Source organism: Cnephaeus nilssonii, assembly GCF_951640355.1.
Source record: "Cnephaeus nilssonii genome assembly, chromosome: 23".
In the NCBI taxonomy this organism is placed as follows: domain Eukaryota; kingdom Metazoa; phylum Chordata; class Mammalia; order Chiroptera; family Vespertilionidae; genus Cnephaeus; species Cnephaeus nilssonii.
In genome coordinates, this window is record NC_137094.1 from 13,664,633 (window position 1) to 13,683,932 (window position 19,300).

Consider the following 19,300-nt stretch of genomic DNA (forward strand, 5'->3'; position numbering starts at 1 on the left):
TAGGAAAAGCCACCGGTGGGGGCTGCCCGCCGTCTGGCCGGGCGGGGCCTCGGGCGGGCGCTGCCTCCTCTCCTGAGGTCGACTGTGGGGGCTTCCCTCGCTCTAACCCGCCTCTCCTCTCTCTCCTGTGCGTCCTGCTAGAGGGAACGGCTGAGGAACATCGAGCGCATCTGCTTCCTTCTGCGCAAGGTCAGTGCCAGAGCCACGGTCAGGTGTGGTCACCGTGGAGGGGCTGGTGCCTGCTCCGGTCCTGTCTCCCAGCGGGGGGGGGGGCGGGGAGCCAGCGATGGGTTCTTTGGACGCCCCCAGAGACGAGGAGCTGATTAAAAGGGGTGGCCATCAACCCAAGTGGCAGGATAGCGCTGGATAATTGGAGTGCCTGTGGCTGGACTCAGAGCTGCTTTATCTTTTCACCATAACAGCAGGCGCACAGCCTTTGTTCCTGTCTGGCGCTGGGCTCAGGGACCTTTGTAACCAGATGATGGGCTTGCTCCGAGGTTTCAGCCTGCCACTCAGCGTTGCCGTTCGATTGGCAGCCTCATTGGGAGTGTCGGAGGAATGGGAGGGGAGGTGTTATTAAAGGGGGAACCAGGCATTCAGAGAGCTGCCCTGCATGGAGGGGCTGAGGGTCACAGCTGCCCTAAACACATTCAGCAAGCACATGTGTGCACGCACATTCACGTGTGTGTGCGTGCGCAGCTCAAAGCCTGGCATTGAGCACCACTCTGTGGCATAGCTGGGGGCCAGAGCGACCAGCCTGCCACTCTCAAGGCAGGAAAGTGTGTGCGGTTTTTTGCAGCAAAGTATAGAGAACAGGTACTTGCAGGTAAAATAAGCAGAGTCTCTGGCCTTGAGCCAAAGGACACCCCTGACCTCGGTCCAGAGCAGATGGGCTACAGGCCCTAGGAAAGCTGCCTGTCAACGCAAAAGAGGTTTTTGAGGTTCATGTGAGTAGGCGGGACCGCAGGGGCCAGGCCAACACCGTGGAAGGGGAGAGTTTTGCAGGCTCTCGAAGCCTTTTCTGTGTTTCACTACTGATGTCTTTTATTGGGAGAGGGGACTCAATCCAGAAGTTAATACGCTTTCTACACTTGGCATTCAGGGTAATGCCCGGATCTGTAAATGATGTTCTCAGATGGCGTCTTGGGCACTGGTCACCCACTCCAGCTGTCGCCTCCGTGGTCCCTGGTTCTTGGATTCTAAGTGCCTTTCACACTCCAGGTGCTCTCCCCGCCCACCACCCCCCAAGCGGAGAGGACCCGCCAGGATTCTCGGCAGAGTGCGAGCCCATCGCCTTTCAGCCTTGCTCGTCCTTCTGCATGGCTTGACCATTGACACCGGCCAGACAGTCGGCCATGGCCTGTGGCTGCCTTTGCCAAGGTCCTGCTGTCCATGGCCTTGGACCTTCCAAAGTCAAAGCCGAGGAGATCCAAGTAGGCAGGCTAAGGGGGAATTAGCATTATCATCTGCAAATTTGCATATAGTTTGCATACGTTTTTATAAACACTAGCCGGAGGCATTTGACTGCAGGAAACAGTGCGGCAAGCACCCTTTTCTGCCTTTTCGCCCTTTTCCTTTCCCCGGGCTCCTTCTTCCCAGGCCGCTGCCCCTGCTGCTTCTGTGCCGGCAAACGCAACTGCTGTTCGTTGTAGTGGGAAATGCCAGGGAGGAAAGTTCAAGGTCGAGAAGGCCCTAATGTCAAGACTTTAGGTCTTTAAAAAAAATTTTTCTTTTAAATTGATTTCAGAGAGAGGAAAGGAGAGGGGGAGAGAGAGAAACATCAATGATGAGAGAGAATCATTGATCGGCCGCCTTCTGCACGCCCCCTACTGGGGATCGAGCCTGCAACCTGGGCATGTGCCCCAACTGGGGAATTGATCTGTGACCTCCTGGTTCATAGGTCAACGCTCAACCACAAAGCCACACCCGCCGGGTAAGACTTTAGGTCTTATAGGTCTTTTAGCTGTGCCCCGTCACACATGCTGTAGCCTGTGGCATTCCCCCGTCCCGGCTCTTTCATCCTCAGTGAGCTTCTGGCTCAGATTCCCAGCGGTGAGCGCCTGTGGGGGATGCTGGGAAGGGTTAACGGGCCTCGTTAGCCTCATCACCTTCTGGGAGGCGTATCTTCCGAGAAATTTATCAGAACTCATCTCCAAAACTCCCCAGAATGTGAGGCATCTCAGCAGTTGACTGTTGCTAAACCACCTCCTCAGCTTTCTCCTGAGAAAGGAAGGGATTTGCATAGTGGATCCATTTTTAGCTCTATCGGTATCAGAAAACGCGTTCTTCGGGTAATCGTCTGAACTGCAGGTTCCTTGTGTCGACTGCTGCTGATTCATGTTTTCACGGCGAGAGCCAAGCCCCTCGCTTCTTGCGCTGCTCTTCCCGCGAGCTTGTCGCCGGCTCTGCGGTCGCTGTCAGGTGCAGGCTGGAGGGCAGGAAGCACGCGGAAAGCAGAGGGTGTTTGACGCGGCTTACGGGCCTAATCAGGGTCCTCGAGGGGAGGAGACTGACGAGGGGCGTCCTGTGGCATCACCGAGCTCAGGGAATGGTTAGAGGAAATGAACGTAAGTGACAGCCGGAGACTGGAGCGAGAATAAAGAGAAAACTTCTTTCCAAGCGGCAGTCATCAAACCTTTGGGCCGGGTGTTTCGGGGGCTCCGGAGCGGTCACCTCCCTCAGACTCAGCGAGAACCTCAGGTCCGAGATGATGTGGAGGTTGACTGGGCCTGCCTGAGGGGGGTACCTAGTTGCATGGTTTGGGATGTCCTTCCCGGCGTGACAATTCTGTGCCAGAGGCTAGCCATTTGCTGACTTTACAAATGTACAAGGAGAGTTTCAAACCCTGTCCCAATTTCCTTGACCGAAGAGGAGGCTGGTAAATGCCTCCTCGTTCCTCTGCCGGAACCCAGGGGGACAGCCATGTCGCTTTGGAGCTCAGCATTTGTCCGGCAAACATTCAGATGCTTGGAGAAGTGGGTCCCTGGAACCCCCTGCCACAGGGATCACCTTGATTCCCAGCGCTTTTATCTGCCAATGCAATTCTTCTTGCCCGGCCCGGGCGGGGACGGTGTACTTTAATGGAGAGATAAAGTGCAGTGAAAAGAGATGCATCGACTCAGAGGCGGCTGGTGGGAACACCTTAGGGAGGCAGCCGTGACTCAGGAGTTTTCCAGATGGGAATTCTCTGTTTCTTGGCGGATTTCGAAAGCGTGACAATGGTTGTAGCCACCTGCATTTCTTGAGTGACGACTACATGCCTTTAAAAGTATTAACTCTTTTTTAAAAAAATATATATTTTATTGATTTTTCACAGGGAGGAAGTGAGAGGGATAGAGAGCTAGAAACATTGGTCAGCTGCCTCCTGTACACCCCCCACTGGGGATGTGCCTGTAACCAAGGTACATGCCCTTGACTGGAATCGAACCCAGGGACCCTTCAGTCCGAAGGCTGATGCTCTATCCACTGAGCCTAACCAGTTAGGGCAAAAGTATTAACTCTGTTAATCCTCACAACCCTGTGAAGTAGCCCCACTGAACCGATGAGGAAATCAAGGCCGAGGGAGGTTAAGCGCATATCCCTGGGCCTGCTACCTCGTAAGTTACTAGAGCTGGGATCCGAAGGCAAGTCTGTCTGACCAGAGCCCACGTGTTCAGCCAGCCCCATTACAGGGGAAATCGTGGGATCTCTTTGAAAGAAGCTCCGTGAGGACCATCCCTACGGTAATACTGCTCAGCTCTTTTAAAGGGAAGATACAAGTACCCAGACCCAGTAGGCCCTCGGGGACCCTGTAACGGGCCTGGCTCACCGTGATGGGGCCACGTGGGTTCCTTTACGGTCCTTTTCACTTCCATTGAACTTCTCGGTGGGCTGGCTCACCCCTGGAGGCAATGCTTAGAGAAAAGTAAAAATATCCTGGAATAAAACCTGCAACTAGTTCAGAATCCATGTCTCATGTATAATTTATTTCCAGACACTTTCTGTAGCAAACTTCATGTTAGTCAGTAGAAAGGAGAGTACATTTAAAAAAGATATATATTTTTTTATTGGTTTCAGAGAGGAAGGGAGAGGGAGAGAGAGAGATAGAAACATCAATGATGAGAGAGAATCATTGATCGGCTGCTTCCTGCACGCCCCACACTGGGGATCGAGCCCCCAACCTGGGCACGTGCCCTGACCGGACTCAAACTGTGACCTCCTGGTTCATAGGTCGATGCTCAGCCACTGAGCCATGCCGGCCGGGCCACAAGCACTTTTTCAAGCTCTCGTTTCCATCAAACATACCAGTGACCGATTTGCCCAGGGTCCCGGTGGGAAGCACTACAGAATTACAGGGCAAAGAGCGTGGGTACAGGGCGGGTCCCGTTGTCTGCATTCTGAAAACGCTGCCTGTGTGCTTCTCATAGGTGGCCAAGCGGGAGGAGACACGCAGGGAAGTGAGGTGACTTCTCTGGTTGGTGGATGTGCTGGGGATTCTTAAGAGGAAAGGGAGGCCTAGTCAGCTTGGCTCAGTGGATAGAACGTTGCCCTGCGGACCAAAGGGTCCCGGGTTCGATTCCGGTCAAGGGCACGTACCTTGGTTGCAGGCTCCTCCCTGGCCCAGGCGCTGATCGGGGCTCGTGCAGGAGGCAACCAATCGATGTGTTTCTCTCACGTCGATGTTTCTCTCTGTCTTTCTCTCTCTCTCCCACGCTCCCTAAAAATCAATGGAAAAATATTCTTGGGTGAGGATTAAAAAAAAAAAAAAAGGAAACAAGAATAAAAATATATTATTAAAAAAAAAAAAGAGGAAAGGGAGAGGGGCTTCAAACCATAGAGGTTGGCAGTCACCGGGTCAGGCAGCTGCCGATGCCATGGCGCATGGCGGCCGCCAGGGGGAGGTGGGCTTGAGGAGCCGCCCGGCCTGCTGTGGCCTGGCCATGTGCGGAAGGAGCGTCTCATTGACCCACGACAGGATGGAAAATTGGCCGTGAGTTCAATGTGGGTCCGGTACCGGAAGAAGTCCAGTGGTCCTCATGGCAGTGGGGGCAGGAACCCCGAACCTGTCAGTGACCCTCGGGTGCCTCACTGAGAGTGGGCCCCACACTTGGCTGTGCCTCGCACCCGTGTCTGGAGAGGTCATTCAAAATCCAGATTCCTGAATGCCCGTCCTCTGTCACGGTTAATGTTCCGCGTCGACTTGGTTGGGCGACGGTGCTCAGATGTGCGGTCAGACATGATTCTAGGTGCTGCTGTGCGGGTGTTGTTGGTGGACTTCGAATAAAGCACTTTGCCCTCTCTGCGTGGGTGGGCCTCACCTAATCAGTCGAAGGCCTCTGTAGAACAAAGACTGACTCCCCACCCCCACCCTCCAGGCAAGAAGGAATTCTGCAGCAGACAAGCTTGGACTTCAACTGTTGGCCCACCCTGCAGAATTGGACTTAGCAAACCACTGAAATTGCAAGAGCCGATTTCTCAACATAAATCTCTCTTTCTCTCCATGTAGATGTAGATGTTGTTATAGACAGAGCTATAGATATAGATATAGAGATATAGGTATACCTATATACACACATACATCCTGTTGGTTCTGTTTCTCTGGAGAACCCTAACTAATACTCCCCCTCCCCAAATCCTGGGTAGTTCAGATTTAGTAGGGTTTTTTTTTGGGGGGGGGCCCTGGTTTTGGGGGGGCCCTGGAATGGCTGTGTCACTAAATCTTCACAGCAGCCCTGTGAGTTGGATGAAATGACCCGCCTTCACCTTGCTCAAGGTCACCCAGCTCATGGGTCTGGTCCCAGAGCCCACGCTGTCTCTCTCTGTCGCTTGCTGCTTCCTTTCGCCTATATGCACTGGAGCCGGTGACTTCCCGCACCTTCTAGAGCTTCTTGCCCCTACAGGAGGGGCCGGGCCCTGCAGGTCACGAGCCGAGACTGCCGATCACTCCATCTCCCTGCAGTCTCCACAGACCGCGGCCTGGGAAAAAGAGGCAGTCAGCTCCCACGTTAATCGGCGGAGCGCAGTCCCAGGCTGACCTCCGGAGCACGAAGATGGATGGGCTCGCGGCAGGTCTGCTGTGAGAGGTCACCAAGCCATGGGCCGTTCCGACAGAAGTAATTGGGTTTTCCATAATAACGTTCTCTTCCCATTAGTATGAAAAGGCACTGCGGGTATGATGGGGTGTGTGGGCGGCGGGAAGGCGTATTGGATATGGGGTTCTACTGTGCGTAAAAGGCACGAGGAAGCTCGCACAGATGGGGGCGCCTGTCCAGGCCGGGGGTCGGGGGGCTGCCGCACAGGGTCATCTGGGGACCCAGGCTCCTTCGGAGCGCTGCCCTCATTAGGGCATCTCCTTGTCCACATGGTTAGGAGGGCATCCTTTTAAGCAGCGAGATGGAGGCGGGAAGAGGAGACGGCCGTTTCCATGAAGGGCAGGACCCAGCATTTGCACACACCCCTGCCACTAACTCATGGACCAGGCCTCAGGCGAATGGCCTCCCCTGGTCTTATTTGGGGGGCCCGTATGCTCAGCCCCAAATCAGGGATTTCATTTCAGAGCGCAGGAGAGTGGACACAGGAGGACAGGGCAGGGCTCGGTCTCGGGGAGGCAGCCAGTGCAGGGCGCGCACCCCAGCGGTTCCAGGGCAGCGGGAGGTCGAGGTGATGTGTGATGGTACTTGGAGGAGGCGGTGCCAAACGGGGGTTGGAGAAGGGCGCTGAGGAGTCCTCAGTGTTGGCCTTGGTGGGTGCCAGTGCATGCCAGTCTGAATGTATTCATTGATTCTGCTGGAATTTATTCATTTAGCACCTGCTATGCGCTTAGCCCTGCATGGTGTGCTGAGGAGGTGTGTGTGTGTGTGTGTGTGTGTGTGTGTGTGTGTGTGTGTGAGCTGTGAAGACACGCTCAGTCCAGCTAAAAGCGATCTTGTTTTTTTCTCTGAATTCCTGCTCGAGAGGCTCTCTAAGCCCTAACCACACAGTCCCCGGTGTTACAGTTGCTTGTACACGTGCCTCACAAGCATTCGCATTCCCCGAGGCAGGGGTCCTATCCGCCTAATGTCTATATCTGTCGCCTTGCCTAGCGTGGTGTCTGATTCATGTTAATTAGCAAAATGGATTAGTGAACACGAGCCCAGCCACCATGGCGTGGACGATCGTTTTCACAACGCGTGAGGCAGAATTCTCACTGCCGAGCCCGGGACTGAGGCAAGCAGAGCAGCAAAGAAAGGCCGTGGCAGGTGCGCCCTGCCTTGTTTTATCAGCCCGGCCGTGCGTGGTCGTGGGCGAGCATGGTCGTGGGTGTAGAAGGAGCCCTGGTTCGTGACCTTGGCTGCAAATTGGAATCACTGGGGGCGGGGGCGGGGGGGTGGAGGGAGCTGAAAAAATACTGTTCTGGGTCTATTTCACTGGTCTGCTTTGCAGCCTGGGCATTGGGGTTTGCAAAGCACGCCCCTGGCGATTGGAATGAGCAGCGAGGCTGCGAATCCCTGCGTCAGAGGGTAAGCCAGGCTCCAGCAAAGCAGGTGGGAGGCCCTTTCCCTGTCTCAGTCCTCCGGGGTCTGCTTTAGAGCGTCGTCATTCTCTAAAGGACACCAGAGGAAAAGCAGTCATTGGCTAATGGGCGCCTAAGTGGACTGATGGACGGAGCGAGGCCCTAACTTCCTACCTCCTCCGAGGCGGCCAGCCCAGTGGGTGGCTCATTGCAGGGAATCCGCGGACAACTTGTTTTTCTTGATGGGAGATTTGCTCCAGAGGCTCCCTTTTCCAGAATGGGATGGAAAAAATAAATCTGTGTTTCAGCCTCTGAGTCCTCACCATTTTTGCCTTTTCCCGATCGCTGACGAAGCAAGAACCCTTTCTGGGTTAAGTTTCTAGGTCACGGAATGTGCCAATCTTACCAAACCCTAAGAGCCTCTGATTCCCTGCAGTGTGACCCAGTCCCTGCCTCTCCCTAAAGTTGTCACCGGGCACCGGCCTGTGCCTCGGCGGGCCCACAGCGCCGATGAGCCTTCCTCCCGACTCCCCACCCGTGCCGATCGATTCCCAGGCTCCAGATGTAGCTTCTCGCCAGGGAACAGCTGCGTCCTCCTGCTGGCTCTGTTTGCAACCTGCACGGGGTGTGTTATTCTGGAAGCAGTTTGGGGCCCTGGTCCTCCCCCAGCTGCGTGTCACTGGCTCTGACTCCCATGCTGTCTCGATGGCACAGACACTGACTAAACACAAGGAGTTTTGTTTCATTGGGGTCACACCAGGCAGTAGACCAGAAAAAAAAAAAATGCACCGCATCCGTTAAGTTTGCCAGACGAGTGCCAAGTGCCGTGATTATAAAGGGACAGCAAAAGCATCCCCTTCCCTTTCTGAACCTGCCGAGCGGTCCAGGCCGTGATGAAATCCAGGAGGACAGTGATCACCGGTGACAGCTCAGGGAGGTGGGCGGCGAGCACGCGGCCACAGCCGCTCGCCCTCGTGGCCCCTCCGCGGTGCCGTCGCTGCTGTTACCACTCACCGCACCCGCGGGAAATGCCGCCAGTGCCGCCGGGGTCCTGGTGGGAACCAAACAGAGCAGCCCCTGGCGCGAGGTGCCGCTCCTCGGGGAGCATGCGTGCTGTTCGGGTGCACCAGCGGGCTGCGCGGATGAGATGACAAGCGGGGCGTCTTCGGCGAGGCTGGGGAGCCCTGTCTGTGCCAGGGAGGCGTCCATACCCGCCCGTGGGGTGCTTCAGCTGCTTTTGGTCGTGGCGATACGAGGTGCCAATCGGAACCAAGAGCGGTGGACATGGCGCTGCTTCAAGTTATCCACAAAGCATTTCAAGCACAACTGCTATGGACTTTAAAATAGTTATTTTTTTAAATTGATTTTTAGAGGGAGAGGGATAGAGAGATAGAAATACTGATGAGAGAGAGACATCGATCGGCTGCCTCCTGCACGCCCCACACTGGGGATCGAGCCCGCCACCCGGGCATGTGCCCTGACGGGGATCGAACCCTGACCTCCTGGTTCATAAGTGGCGTTCAACCACTGAGCCACACCGGCCGGGCCTGTCATGGACTTTAAGAGAAAGGCGGAGTGGGAGGGACTGTCAGAGGTATGGTCATCTGGAACGTGCTTGTTTTCCTCCGTAGCCTCTAAAGGTGGTGGGGACCGGGTCTGTGTAAGCTGTTCACAGCGCAGCCCCTCACCGGAAAAGGGCAGAATTTCACCAACGCGGACAACAGCCCTGGGCAGTGGGGGTGGGAGCTGAGACTCAGGGGTTGCGTCACCTGCCCAGGTCACTCAGGCGATACGTGCCAGGTCTGGATTCAAATCCACTGTTTCCCCAACCCTGTCCTTTCTGAGTCGCCCCGTTTCCGGGCGCTAGGGATTAAAACACGCTTCCCTGCGTTCCCAGCACAGACCCGCGACTTTGGGTTTTTCAGAGCAACTTGGACACCGCCCCCGGACATCCTAGCGTTGTCCCATTCCCGTGACCCACGTGGGCGCCAGGCTCGCCCCTGGTCTCACCCCTCCCCTCTCTGCTGATTCTCCTCCTCCAAGTCATCATTAGGCTGAGGGGTTTGGGTCAAAGGCATCCTCTCAGTTCTCAGGGCCTGCTGGAACTGGGTGCAGACCCTGCACCCTCATGCTGGCCCGCCCGGGTCTGTGTCAGTCCTCTGGGGCCACCGTAACTAAGCTCCAGCCTGGTGGCTTAGACCAGTGGTCGGCAAACTGCGGCTCGCGAGCCACATGCGGCTCTTTGGCCCCTTGAGTGTGGCTCTTCCACAAAATACCACGGCCTGGGCGAGTCTATTTTGAAGAAGTGGCGTTAGAAGAAGTTTATGTTTAAAAAATGTGGCTCTCAAAAAAAATGTCAATCGTTGTGCTGTTGATATTTGGCTCTGTTGACTAATGAGTTTGCCGACCACTGGTCTAGGACGTAAAAAAAAATGACGCTCTCCACCACCTCAGTGAAGGGTGATGCTGAGCGCCCCGGGGGTGCCCCGCACCCCGACATCCTGCCTCCCCTCCCCCCAGACAGCTCTTTCTCGGCCTCTCCACTCAGGGGCCCTTCTCCTCCCTCAGAATGAATGGCTTCTCTCTCCTTTCTGCCCGCATCGCGCTGCTCGCGGGCTGTCTCCATCAGTGCTTCGCTTCCCATGTGTTTCCGTGTGGAATCCGTGATGCACATGCTCGTTTGCATGGCGGTCTCCCCGGGCCAGACCGCTCTGCCCCCGCCACCTGGTAATTGCTGATGATCAATACCTGCTGAGTGAGGGCCTAGGCGGGGCTCTTCAGCCCCGGAAGGCTTGCTAAACCCTTGCCCTTCTCATTCTAGAACATTCCCTCCTGCTAATGTGTCTCTCCTCTCAAATAATCATCTCTGCCTAATCGCTCCCTGTACTCCAGACACGATTCCTACCCCCATATCCCTGGCTTAAAGGAAAGGAAAGGAGTGGGTAGCTCTTCGTGTTAACTTAAGATGCCTCGGAATTGCCAGCCAGTTGTGGGAGAATTGTGTCCCTTTCAAAATAGGGCACGATTTGAGAGAGTGCTTTTATTCTCACCCCCTCCCTGAGTGGGCTGGCAGGTGGCTCAGCCATTTAACCAGGCAGTGAGGAAACGGGCAGAGAGGCGTTTGAAATCCAAGCGTGTCTGAAGTTGCATGAAAACGATGATCAAAGACAGGCCGGGAGGTGTGGCCCGGGCAGGGCTAGAACCCCAGGTCTGGTCCTCAAAGGAACCAGTCACTTCCCAGGAGAGTCCATCCAGACCCCAGGAAGGCCAGGGACAGGTGGGAGGAGCTGGTGAGCGCGAGGCGCAGAGGCGGCCTGCCGGGGCCAGGCGGAAGGTGGCGGGACCTGGAGGCTGTGGGTTCCCGAGACAGAGGAGCTGACCTCCATCCAGGAAGATGCCAAGGCCAGGAATAGAGACCGCGGGCCCCAGGGGCTCGGGGAGAATTGTGGGAGATCTTCCACGTGGTCATGGCTGGGGGGCTCTGACCTGCAAATGCTGCCCTTAGCGATAATGCACTGTGCACGCAGGACCACTCCCGACCTGCAGGGGGCGCGGTGAGGGCTGGGACCGGCGTCTTCCAAAGGAAAGGCTCTGCCTCTGTTCAAACCTCTGTTCTTTTTTTTAATTTCTTTATTGATTAAGGTATTACATAATGTGTCCTTATTCCCCCATTACCCCCCACCTCCCATTCATGCCCCCACCCCCTGTTGTCTGTGTCCATTGATTAGGCTCATATGCATGCATATAAGTCCTTTGGTTGATCTCTCCCCCTTACCCCCACCGTCCCCTACCTTCCCTGAGGTTCGACGTTCTGATTGATGTTTCTCTGTCTCTGGATCTGCTTTGTTCTGTGACTCTCAGCTCCACTGTTGAACAAAACCACCTGGGATGCGTGTCAAAAAATGCAGATTGCCGGTCCAGAGAGGCTAGCTCAGTGGACTGGGGTGCAACCCGGAAATCTGCATGTTAAACCAAGGCCCCGGGCGGTTCTGATGCAGGTGGCCCGTGAACCCTACTTTGGGAACCGCTTCTTAAACTTGAATGTGCGTCTGCACCCCCCCCCCCCCCGGGGGTCTTGTGAAAATGCAGGTTCTGGTTCGGCCAGTCTGGGGGTGGGAGCCCAGGTGCCACCCGTCTGCCAAGCTCCAGGTCACCCAGGTGAGCTGGCCCTGGGACGGCGCGTCAGGAGTCAGGTTCTCCGTGGCTCACCGATCCCAGGCTCCGAACTCAGACCCACTGAACCGGAAGCTCGGGGGCTGGGCCCCGGCCTCTGTTTTAGCCAGACCGCCGCGATTCGGAAGTCTGAGAGCCACTGCTGAGCCACGGAGAAGCTTAAAGACACGGGCTTGTCCTCAGTGACCACGGCCTTCCCAGGCCAGGGGAACCCCTCTGACTTCAGGCCGCGGTCCCCAGGCAGGCCTGCCTTCTCTTTCCTCCTGGGGCGCAGGAGCGAGCCCTGGGGAAAAGGATCTGTGACGGGTTCCTCCAGGTCCAGCCCAGTCCCCAGGGATCAGCCACGAGGGGCTGAGCTTGACCGTGACAAGGTCAGGACGATCCTTGGCGGTGGCATTTAGGGGAGCGGCAGGCAGGGCAGAGCTGAGAGCCACCGCCTCCGTTCCCGGTGCACAAACAACCGGCTCGCGATGGATGAATGTCACGGTGACTTTTTAAATTACACTCTGGACTCGGTGACTTTGTGTTCAGTTGCTTAGATGTAGAGTCATCTGCTCAGCCCTTAAAAGTGTTTGCTAAGCACCGGTGTGAAATCCAGGAGGTCGCACATGTTAATGTAGCAGCACCGTCCAGCAGGCAATGCTCAGGGGAGCCCACCCCCCAGTCCTGGCTGTTGGGGTGCCCAGCACGAAGGGGTCCAAGGCCTTCAGGGAAGCCTGAGAGGCTGGGCCGCCCTCCCCACCCCGGTCTGACTGCTGGGGTGGGGGTGGGGGGGGCTGTGCTCAGAGCAATTAAAGAGGAAGTGGCCTCCTTCCAGCAAAGGGGCTCAGAGTCAGGGCTCCTGACAGCGCTTGGGACGCTGTGTCCAGTTTAGCGAAATCCCAGCTTCCCAAGTGCGCCATCCTCCCTCTCCCACCCACCCCCCCGCCCCCTCGTGAATCGTGCGCCCCATGATTCATTTGGGGACAAAGCGGGAACCGACCTCCAGGCCCCGCATTTATGAGCAAGTCCCTGCTCGCCCAGGCGGCTCCTCTGTCTGAGGGTCCGTGAGCGTAGGTTGGGGATTCCAATGAGAGAGCTGTTACCCTTTTCTTCTTCCCACGCCTGGGCACCGGGCAGGTACGCCTCAGGGCGGGCCCTGGGACTGGATCAGGGGTGTTCCAGACGGGCACAGACGGGCCTCTGTGGTTGGAGAAGCAGCCTCGGTTTTCCTTCCTCCTGGGGAAACTGGGAGCTTGGTTTCACCGGGAGTGCGGGGGCGGGGGGGGGGGGCGGAAGGGGGGGCGGGCGGAGGTCGGAGGGGGACTGGGTGGAGAATTAGGCAGGTTTGGTTCTGGGGGTGCCTGTCCCTCCTCTAACTCGGCCTGTGCCCCTGCTCCCCCTTCAGCTGGTGCTGCCCGAGTACTCCATCCACAGCCTCTTCTGCATCATGTTCCTGTGCGCGCAGGAGTGGCTCACCCTGGGCCTGAATGTCCCGCTGCTGTTCTATCACGTCTGGAGGTAAGGCTGCTGGGCCTGGCCTGCCCTTTCCCGTCTCTGTCTGTGCGGGGGGCCGCCCCGGAGACGACGTCCCCCGATGGCCGGCCAGCGAGAGGCCTTCTCCCGCCGCCTCCCCCGGGAGAACTCTCTCGGCACCTGCTTCCCCGGCCTCTTACGCAGCAGGTCCCGTGAGGACGGCTCAGTGCAGGTCCCACCGCCCTCGGCCTCTCCCCGAGGTCAGTGAGGGCAGCGGCAGCGGCAGCGCCATTCAGAACAGGAGCTGGAGGAGGGGAGCCTGGAACGTGCCTTTGGCATAAGGAAGAGTAGGAGGGACTTGTCTTACTTTTCCTTGAATCCCTGACAGGGTCTGGCCTGGCCTGGCAACTCGTAAGCGCTCAGAAAACGAAAGAAAAAGGAACGAGGAGGAAGGGGTTCTTTAAAAATGAGAGGCCCGCCCGCCCGGCGGCCAGCGTGGCTCAGGGGTTGAGCGTCGTCCTATGAACCAGGAAATGACGGTTCAATTCCGGTCAAGGGCGCATACCCTGGTTGTAGGCTCGATCCCCAGTAGGGGGCAGCCGATCGATGATTCTCCCTCATCATTGATGTTTCTCTCTCTCTCCCTTTCCCTTCCTCTCTGAAACAAACAAACAAAAAAGAGGGTCTGGGTAGGGGTCAGCTGAGTGATGGCTGACGGAGGTAGGACTGTGGTCCGGTGGCTTCGATCAGTGAGCACGGCTCTGTGTCTGTCCACACCTGCACCTGTTCCTGTACCTGTGGCTACGCACCGCAGGCCCCTCGCCCAGCCCTGGAGAAGGAGGCCCTGCCAGCTGCCTCCCTGGTCCCACAGGTGACGCGGCCTTCCTTCTGTGCGTGTGGGTGAGGTCACCATGGCACCTGCACATCTGAATGTTGAGAAAGCACCTGAGCCGTTGTTAGTGTCAGGCCGGGATCCGAGCCGGAGGCAGCTAACTGCGTAGCAGAGCTCCCTGGGGGCAGCCAGCCTCGGGGGGTGGCGGGGGGGCTGGGCCCCGGTGACTTCCGATGTCCCCTCTCAGCCTCAGAGCCAGCAGCGCCGTGTCCCCTTCCCCCGCAGGTACTTCCACTGCCCAGCGGACAGCTCCGAGCTGGCCTACGACCCGCCGGTGGTCATGAACGCAGACACCTTGAGCTACTGTCAGAAGGAGGCCTGGTGTAAGCTGGCCTTCTACCTCCTCTCCTTCTTCTACTACCTGTACTGGTGAGCGCGCGCCCCTCCCGGAGGGTCTGACTCCCGCAGAACGTGGCAGGGGGTCGGGGGTGGTTTCAGGCCGGCCTCCTGGGCTTGGGAGGTGGCCCCTGAGCCTGTGGGATTTGATGCCACCGTCTGACTCGGATCGGGAGCAGGGGCTCCTGTTGTGTATGAAGCGAGGGGCAGCGGTCCCAACGTCTATAGCAATCTTTGGCACATCTAAGTGCTCAATAAAATTTTTTTTTTAAAGTATAGAGCAGGCTGACATGATCTACCCAAATAGCACCACCCTCCTGCCCAGGTATATGGTTTACTTGATGGTAGAGACCGTGTCTGTTGCATTCACCTCTGTGTCTGCAGTGCCTGGCACATAGTAGGTGCTCACTAAACCCTTGCTAATGGTACAGGCTCAAGGCGAGCCTGGGGCTGCCCACTCACACCTTGTACCTGAGACACACTATGCTCTCCTAACAAATGCGACCGGGATGAGAAAGTGGCAGGAGTGACCCGGGCTCCGGCTTTGGCGGGTCCCTCTTTGGAGGGCCAGTCCCAGGCCCCTGCGGGCTCCCACTAACGCCTCCTCTCCCCCTTCTCTTTGCCTTCAGCATGATCTACACCTTAGTGAGCTCTTAACTCAGAGACCACGCACGTCCGTCAGAGACTGGACGGGAGCGCGCCGAAGCTGAGCAGTCGCTTCTGCGGGCGCCGGGAGAAGGGACGGGGTGGGGATGTGAGGAGGAGACCTGGCCGACACTGACTGCCTCGGGAGGAACGGAGCGGCGGCAGCGGGAGCTGAGTTAACCACCGAGCGTTGTCACCCGTGAACCACAGACTGCGCTCTGCGTTCACACCCGCACCCAGGATGTAGATCCCTCTGAGCAGCGGGGCCCCGGGGAATGGGCGAGCAAACACAGACTGACCCTGCGCAAACATCACTGTTTCCCAAGTCTGCTTCATCTCACAACTCCCAGCTGGTCCGCTCTGGTTTCCTGGACCGTGGGAGTGGGGGCTGGGAGGCCCAAAGGTGCCTGCTACAGAACGGAACGGCCCAGAGTCAGGCTGAGTCTGTGGGACCCACTGAGGGCCTCAGAGGGCCTGGGCTGCCCAGGGCTCTAAGGTTTCCTCCCCGCCAGGGCCGGCCACGCCCTTCACCTCCGCGGAGGGTCCGGAAGGTGTGCCAGGGCCTTTGCTGTGGCCTGCTTAGTGACACCCTGCGCTGGGTTTGGGGCAATGCGTTGCTAATAAAGTTGCCCAATGTCATGGACATGGGGTGGGGTGGGCTGGGAAGGGGGAACCAGGAAAAAATGACTTTGAGAAACATGGACTCCACGTTCAAGGTGTTACCAGCCAAAGCCATCACAGCCCCCGAGTGCAAACCCACTGGCCGGCCCTCGTCAAAGCCGCGTCTTGCAAGGAACCCCCAACTGTTCCAAGGCCGCTCTGAACGGTGGGCATTCGGCAGCTCAGAAAGGAGACGACATAATAACAGCTTCCTGTTACGATGCCGCGTTGTTCATCCTGCTTAACCCCAGGGTTTTCCCCGTGACACGCTCTCCGATTTGAGGAGGAGTTGTGGCAGGAGGTTGTCAGTGACGTAAAGGCTGAGATGCGTAGGATGCTCAGATTGGGTGCAGTGATTTTTTTATCTTATTCTTCCCACTTCCCCTCTTTCCTCCTGTTTGAGACACGGGCTATTGTGCATGCACCCAGCTCCCGCCTGCGCCCTGTGACTCAGGCTCAGGAACGGTGTTTGTGGGACACGCGTGTGCTGTGTTAAAGCGCAGGGACAACTTGAGTATCTGGCCCACCTGGCTGTCTCGTGTAAGCCTCATCCCTGGCTGGATGCGTCTCCAGAGGGTTGGTGAACTGGTAGGCAGAGAAGGGCAGGGTTTCAAAAAGGCATTTTGCTTCAAAAAATTCTACAGGAAACGAAGTGCAGACTTTTGCCTTCAGGCTTGAAGCTACGAAACCGGGGACTTGGCGGTGGTATTTTGGGGTGCAGGCTTCCACTCGGCCGGCCCCGTGGGTGCGGCTGGGTAAGTGTGGTTGGGACAGAGTTGCCTGTAGGGCTGGCTGGCCTGGTCTTTGACGTCATTCCCGAGTGGACCTTCGTCCAGAGAAATAAGCCTTGTGTCCAGACATGGCTCCACAGCCGCCTCACAAATATGGTGGGTGGAGGGTGTGCGGGGTCCCGCTCATTCTCCCTGGGGAGCCATTGGGTTTAGTTGCGTACCTGCCTCCTTCTAGGAAGATTTGAAAGAGCTTATAATAGTGGACACCAGGCCCTAACCGGTTTGGCTCGGTGGATAGAGTGTTGGCCTGCAGACTCAAGGGTCCCAGGTTCGATTCCGGTCAAGGGCATGTACCTTGGTTGCGGGCACACACCCAGTGGGGAGTGTACAGGAGGCAGCTGATCGATGTTTCTCTTTCATCGATGTTTCTAACTCTCTATCCCTCTCCCTTCCTCTCTGTAAAAAAATCAATAAAATATATTTAGAAAAAAAATAATAGTGGACACCAGGACTGCTCTAATGGAAATTCAAATTTATAAAGAAGATGAACACAGATACCCACTTCCTGAGAGAGTCTATTTACTGTGATGGAGCATTAAATTCGTGATTTCTCTTAGCAGCAAATTACAGCAATTCCCAGTCACACAGCGCTTACCATTTTACACTCTGCTCTCACTCCTCCTCCTCTGACCCTCCTCTCGAGCCCAAGAAGTTGATACTGTTCTTTTTCTCTAAGGAAGGCAGCTGAAGCCCAGAGAGGGCTAGTGACCTACCTTTAGTCACACAGCAGTCACAAACCTGCCTTTGAAGCTACATTGTCTGACTTTAAAAACCCCATGTCCACCCTAGTGGGTTTGGCTCCATGGTTAGAGCGTTGACCTGCGGACTGAAGGGTCCTGGGTTCAATTCCAGTCAAGGGCACATACCTAGGTTGCAGGCTCAGTCCCCGGCCCCGATCAGGGGGTGTGTGCGGGGCAGCCAATCAATGTGTCTCTCTCACATTGATGTTTCTCTCTCTCTCCTCCTCCTCCCTTCCATTCTCTCTCAAAATCAATGGGAAAAATGTCCTCGGGTGAGGATTGACAAAAAAATAAAAAACATTCAAACCCGGGTCCGTTGCATCCCGTCTGAGGGCCGGCAAAATAGCTGAGGGTCCGGTCGAAGCTTGGTTGGTAACATCGACTTTTGGAGAAGAGCGGTTTAAAATAGAGGCACCCCTGGTCGCCAGCCTCACTGTGGGGGGCCTTTCCCAGGCAGCCCTTTGACAGCTGTGACCTGCCAGCGCCCCCTCCCCCCCTCCGAGGCCGTGCTTGTGTCTCTGAAAGAGAAACATCCACCGCTCCCCTCCCACAAGCTGCGCTGGGGGCACAACACAAAACCCCCAGGAGCTGGTTGGGAGTTTGAGCCGCTTTTCAATCCCCGGGGAAGCTGGCCATGAGGATCGGAGTGCGGGCAGAGCCCCTGCGGCGTGCGGGCGCCGAGCTGCGTGGCGTTTGCCAGGATCTCACCCGCTGGCACCAGGATCTTGGGGAGCAGGCTGTTCGTACCCCCACTGTACCGATGAGGGACCGGGGAGGCTCCGGGCAGGTGTGTCTTCCCTGGGGGGCCTGCCAGACCCCAGCCCCGTGCCCCGGGGTCGTGGCCAGTAGTCACCGTAGCCACTCCCCGAGGTGTCGAGCGTTGTCCTCTGTCCGTCCTGTGCTTCTGTCCCGTCCTCACAGCCCCAGGCGGCCGCCCTGTCTCCTTGCTGGCTGAGCAGCGCCCCGCTGCTGGTCAGGGCGGACTCGAACCCTGGTCTGCTCCTGCTCACGTGGCTCCATCGGCTTGGCCAGCTTTGTCCCTCCTCACCGCTTCTCGCACCGAAATGGCCAGAGGGAGGGGGAGAGGGAGGCGGAGGCGTGGCCGCGGGGGGGTCTCGCAGGGAGCGGTACCCCAGGTGACGGGGCGCTGTCCCTGCTGAGCCTGAGTCTGGGCCCCAGGACAGAGGTTCTCGGGGCACAGGCCGCGCGGGAGGGCGGTGTGGGTGACCTGGTCCCTTCTCCCGGGGAGGCCGAGCTGTGGGCCTGGCCTGCTGTGCCCACAGAGTCAGCGCAGGCCCTGGGATGGCACCGAGGCCTACTTCCCACTTGGCCGAGTGGCAGGAACAGTGGCCCCCCTGCACGGACTTGTTACACAGACGAGATGAGTTTGTGTTTGCAAAGAACTTCGCAGAGGTTAGCCTACCAGCTCTGTAGAGGTGAGCTTCCTCGCCACCCTCCCTGTGCCAATCCAGGGTCAGGGCCTGGGAGAGAGGGACTCGCCGGGCCGCGTGGGGAGGAGGGAATACCCCTGCACCCCGCTGCCCTCCCGGCTGTCGTGTCCTGAGTGCAGGGCAGGCTGGGACCCGAGACCTCTCTCAATGCCATGTTCTCCAGCCAATGTGAGCATCTGCCCCGTGTCAGGCCGTGTGCGCAGCACAGGACACGCATGTTCTCATCGAATCCCCACAGCGTGTTGACGTAGGAACTACGCCCGTCCCCAACTGATCGCCGAAACCCTGAAGCTTATAGAGGCTACACAGAGGCGCCAAGGTCACAGGTATTAGTAAGTCCTGGGGCCTCGGCTCCAACAAGGGTCTTTTCTTTGACCCCAGGCCTGGACCACTTTTGTATTCCTGAAAGGGTGAGGCGGGACGGGGGGGACCCAGGGATGCGAGAAGGAAGAGAAAAGGGGAGAAAAGGCAGCAGGCGTGGGGCGGGCTCAGAAGCTCAGCTCACCTGTCATGTTTCCCCGCAAGCAGCTCCGCCCGCGTCTGTGAGCAGAAGGCTTTGGGCTGCGGGGTCTTGGGCCACCTCCCTGAGACTCAGCTTTCCCAGCTCTGAAGTGGGGGTGATGCTGTCTCCCCTTTGCGTGTGGCTGTGACAAAGTCACTCCTCATGGCCGCTCAGCAAACCTCCC

The 19,300-nt window shown here is 57.4% G+C and overlaps 1 protein-coding gene across 9 annotated transcripts in view; it reads left to right on the forward strand.

Moving 5' to 3' along the window:
* Positions 1-18,225, forward strand: part of CNIH3 (cornichon family AMPA receptor auxiliary protein 3) — a 128,846-nt gene extending 110,621 nt beyond the window's left edge. For 5 of the 9 annotated variants that reach the window (XM_079763385.1, XM_079763381.1, XM_079763384.1 and 2 more), the window contains 5 exons: positions 142-189; positions 13,032-13,144; positions 14,217-14,360; positions 14,602-14,652; positions 14,957-18,225. In XM_079763385.1, the coding sequence (XP_079619511.1) occupies positions 142-189; positions 13,032-13,144; positions 14,217-14,360; positions 14,602-14,652; positions 14,957-14,984 (384 nt within the window). In that variant the 3' untranslated portion in view covers positions 14,985-18,225. The remainder of the gene's footprint in view (positions 1-141; positions 190-13,031; positions 13,145-14,216; positions 14,361-14,601; positions 14,653-14,956) is intronic. The other 4 variants (XM_079763382.1, XM_079763388.1, XM_079763383.1 and 1 more) reach the window with 3 other exon arrangements.
* Positions 18,226-19,300: the final 1,075 nt, after the last annotated feature.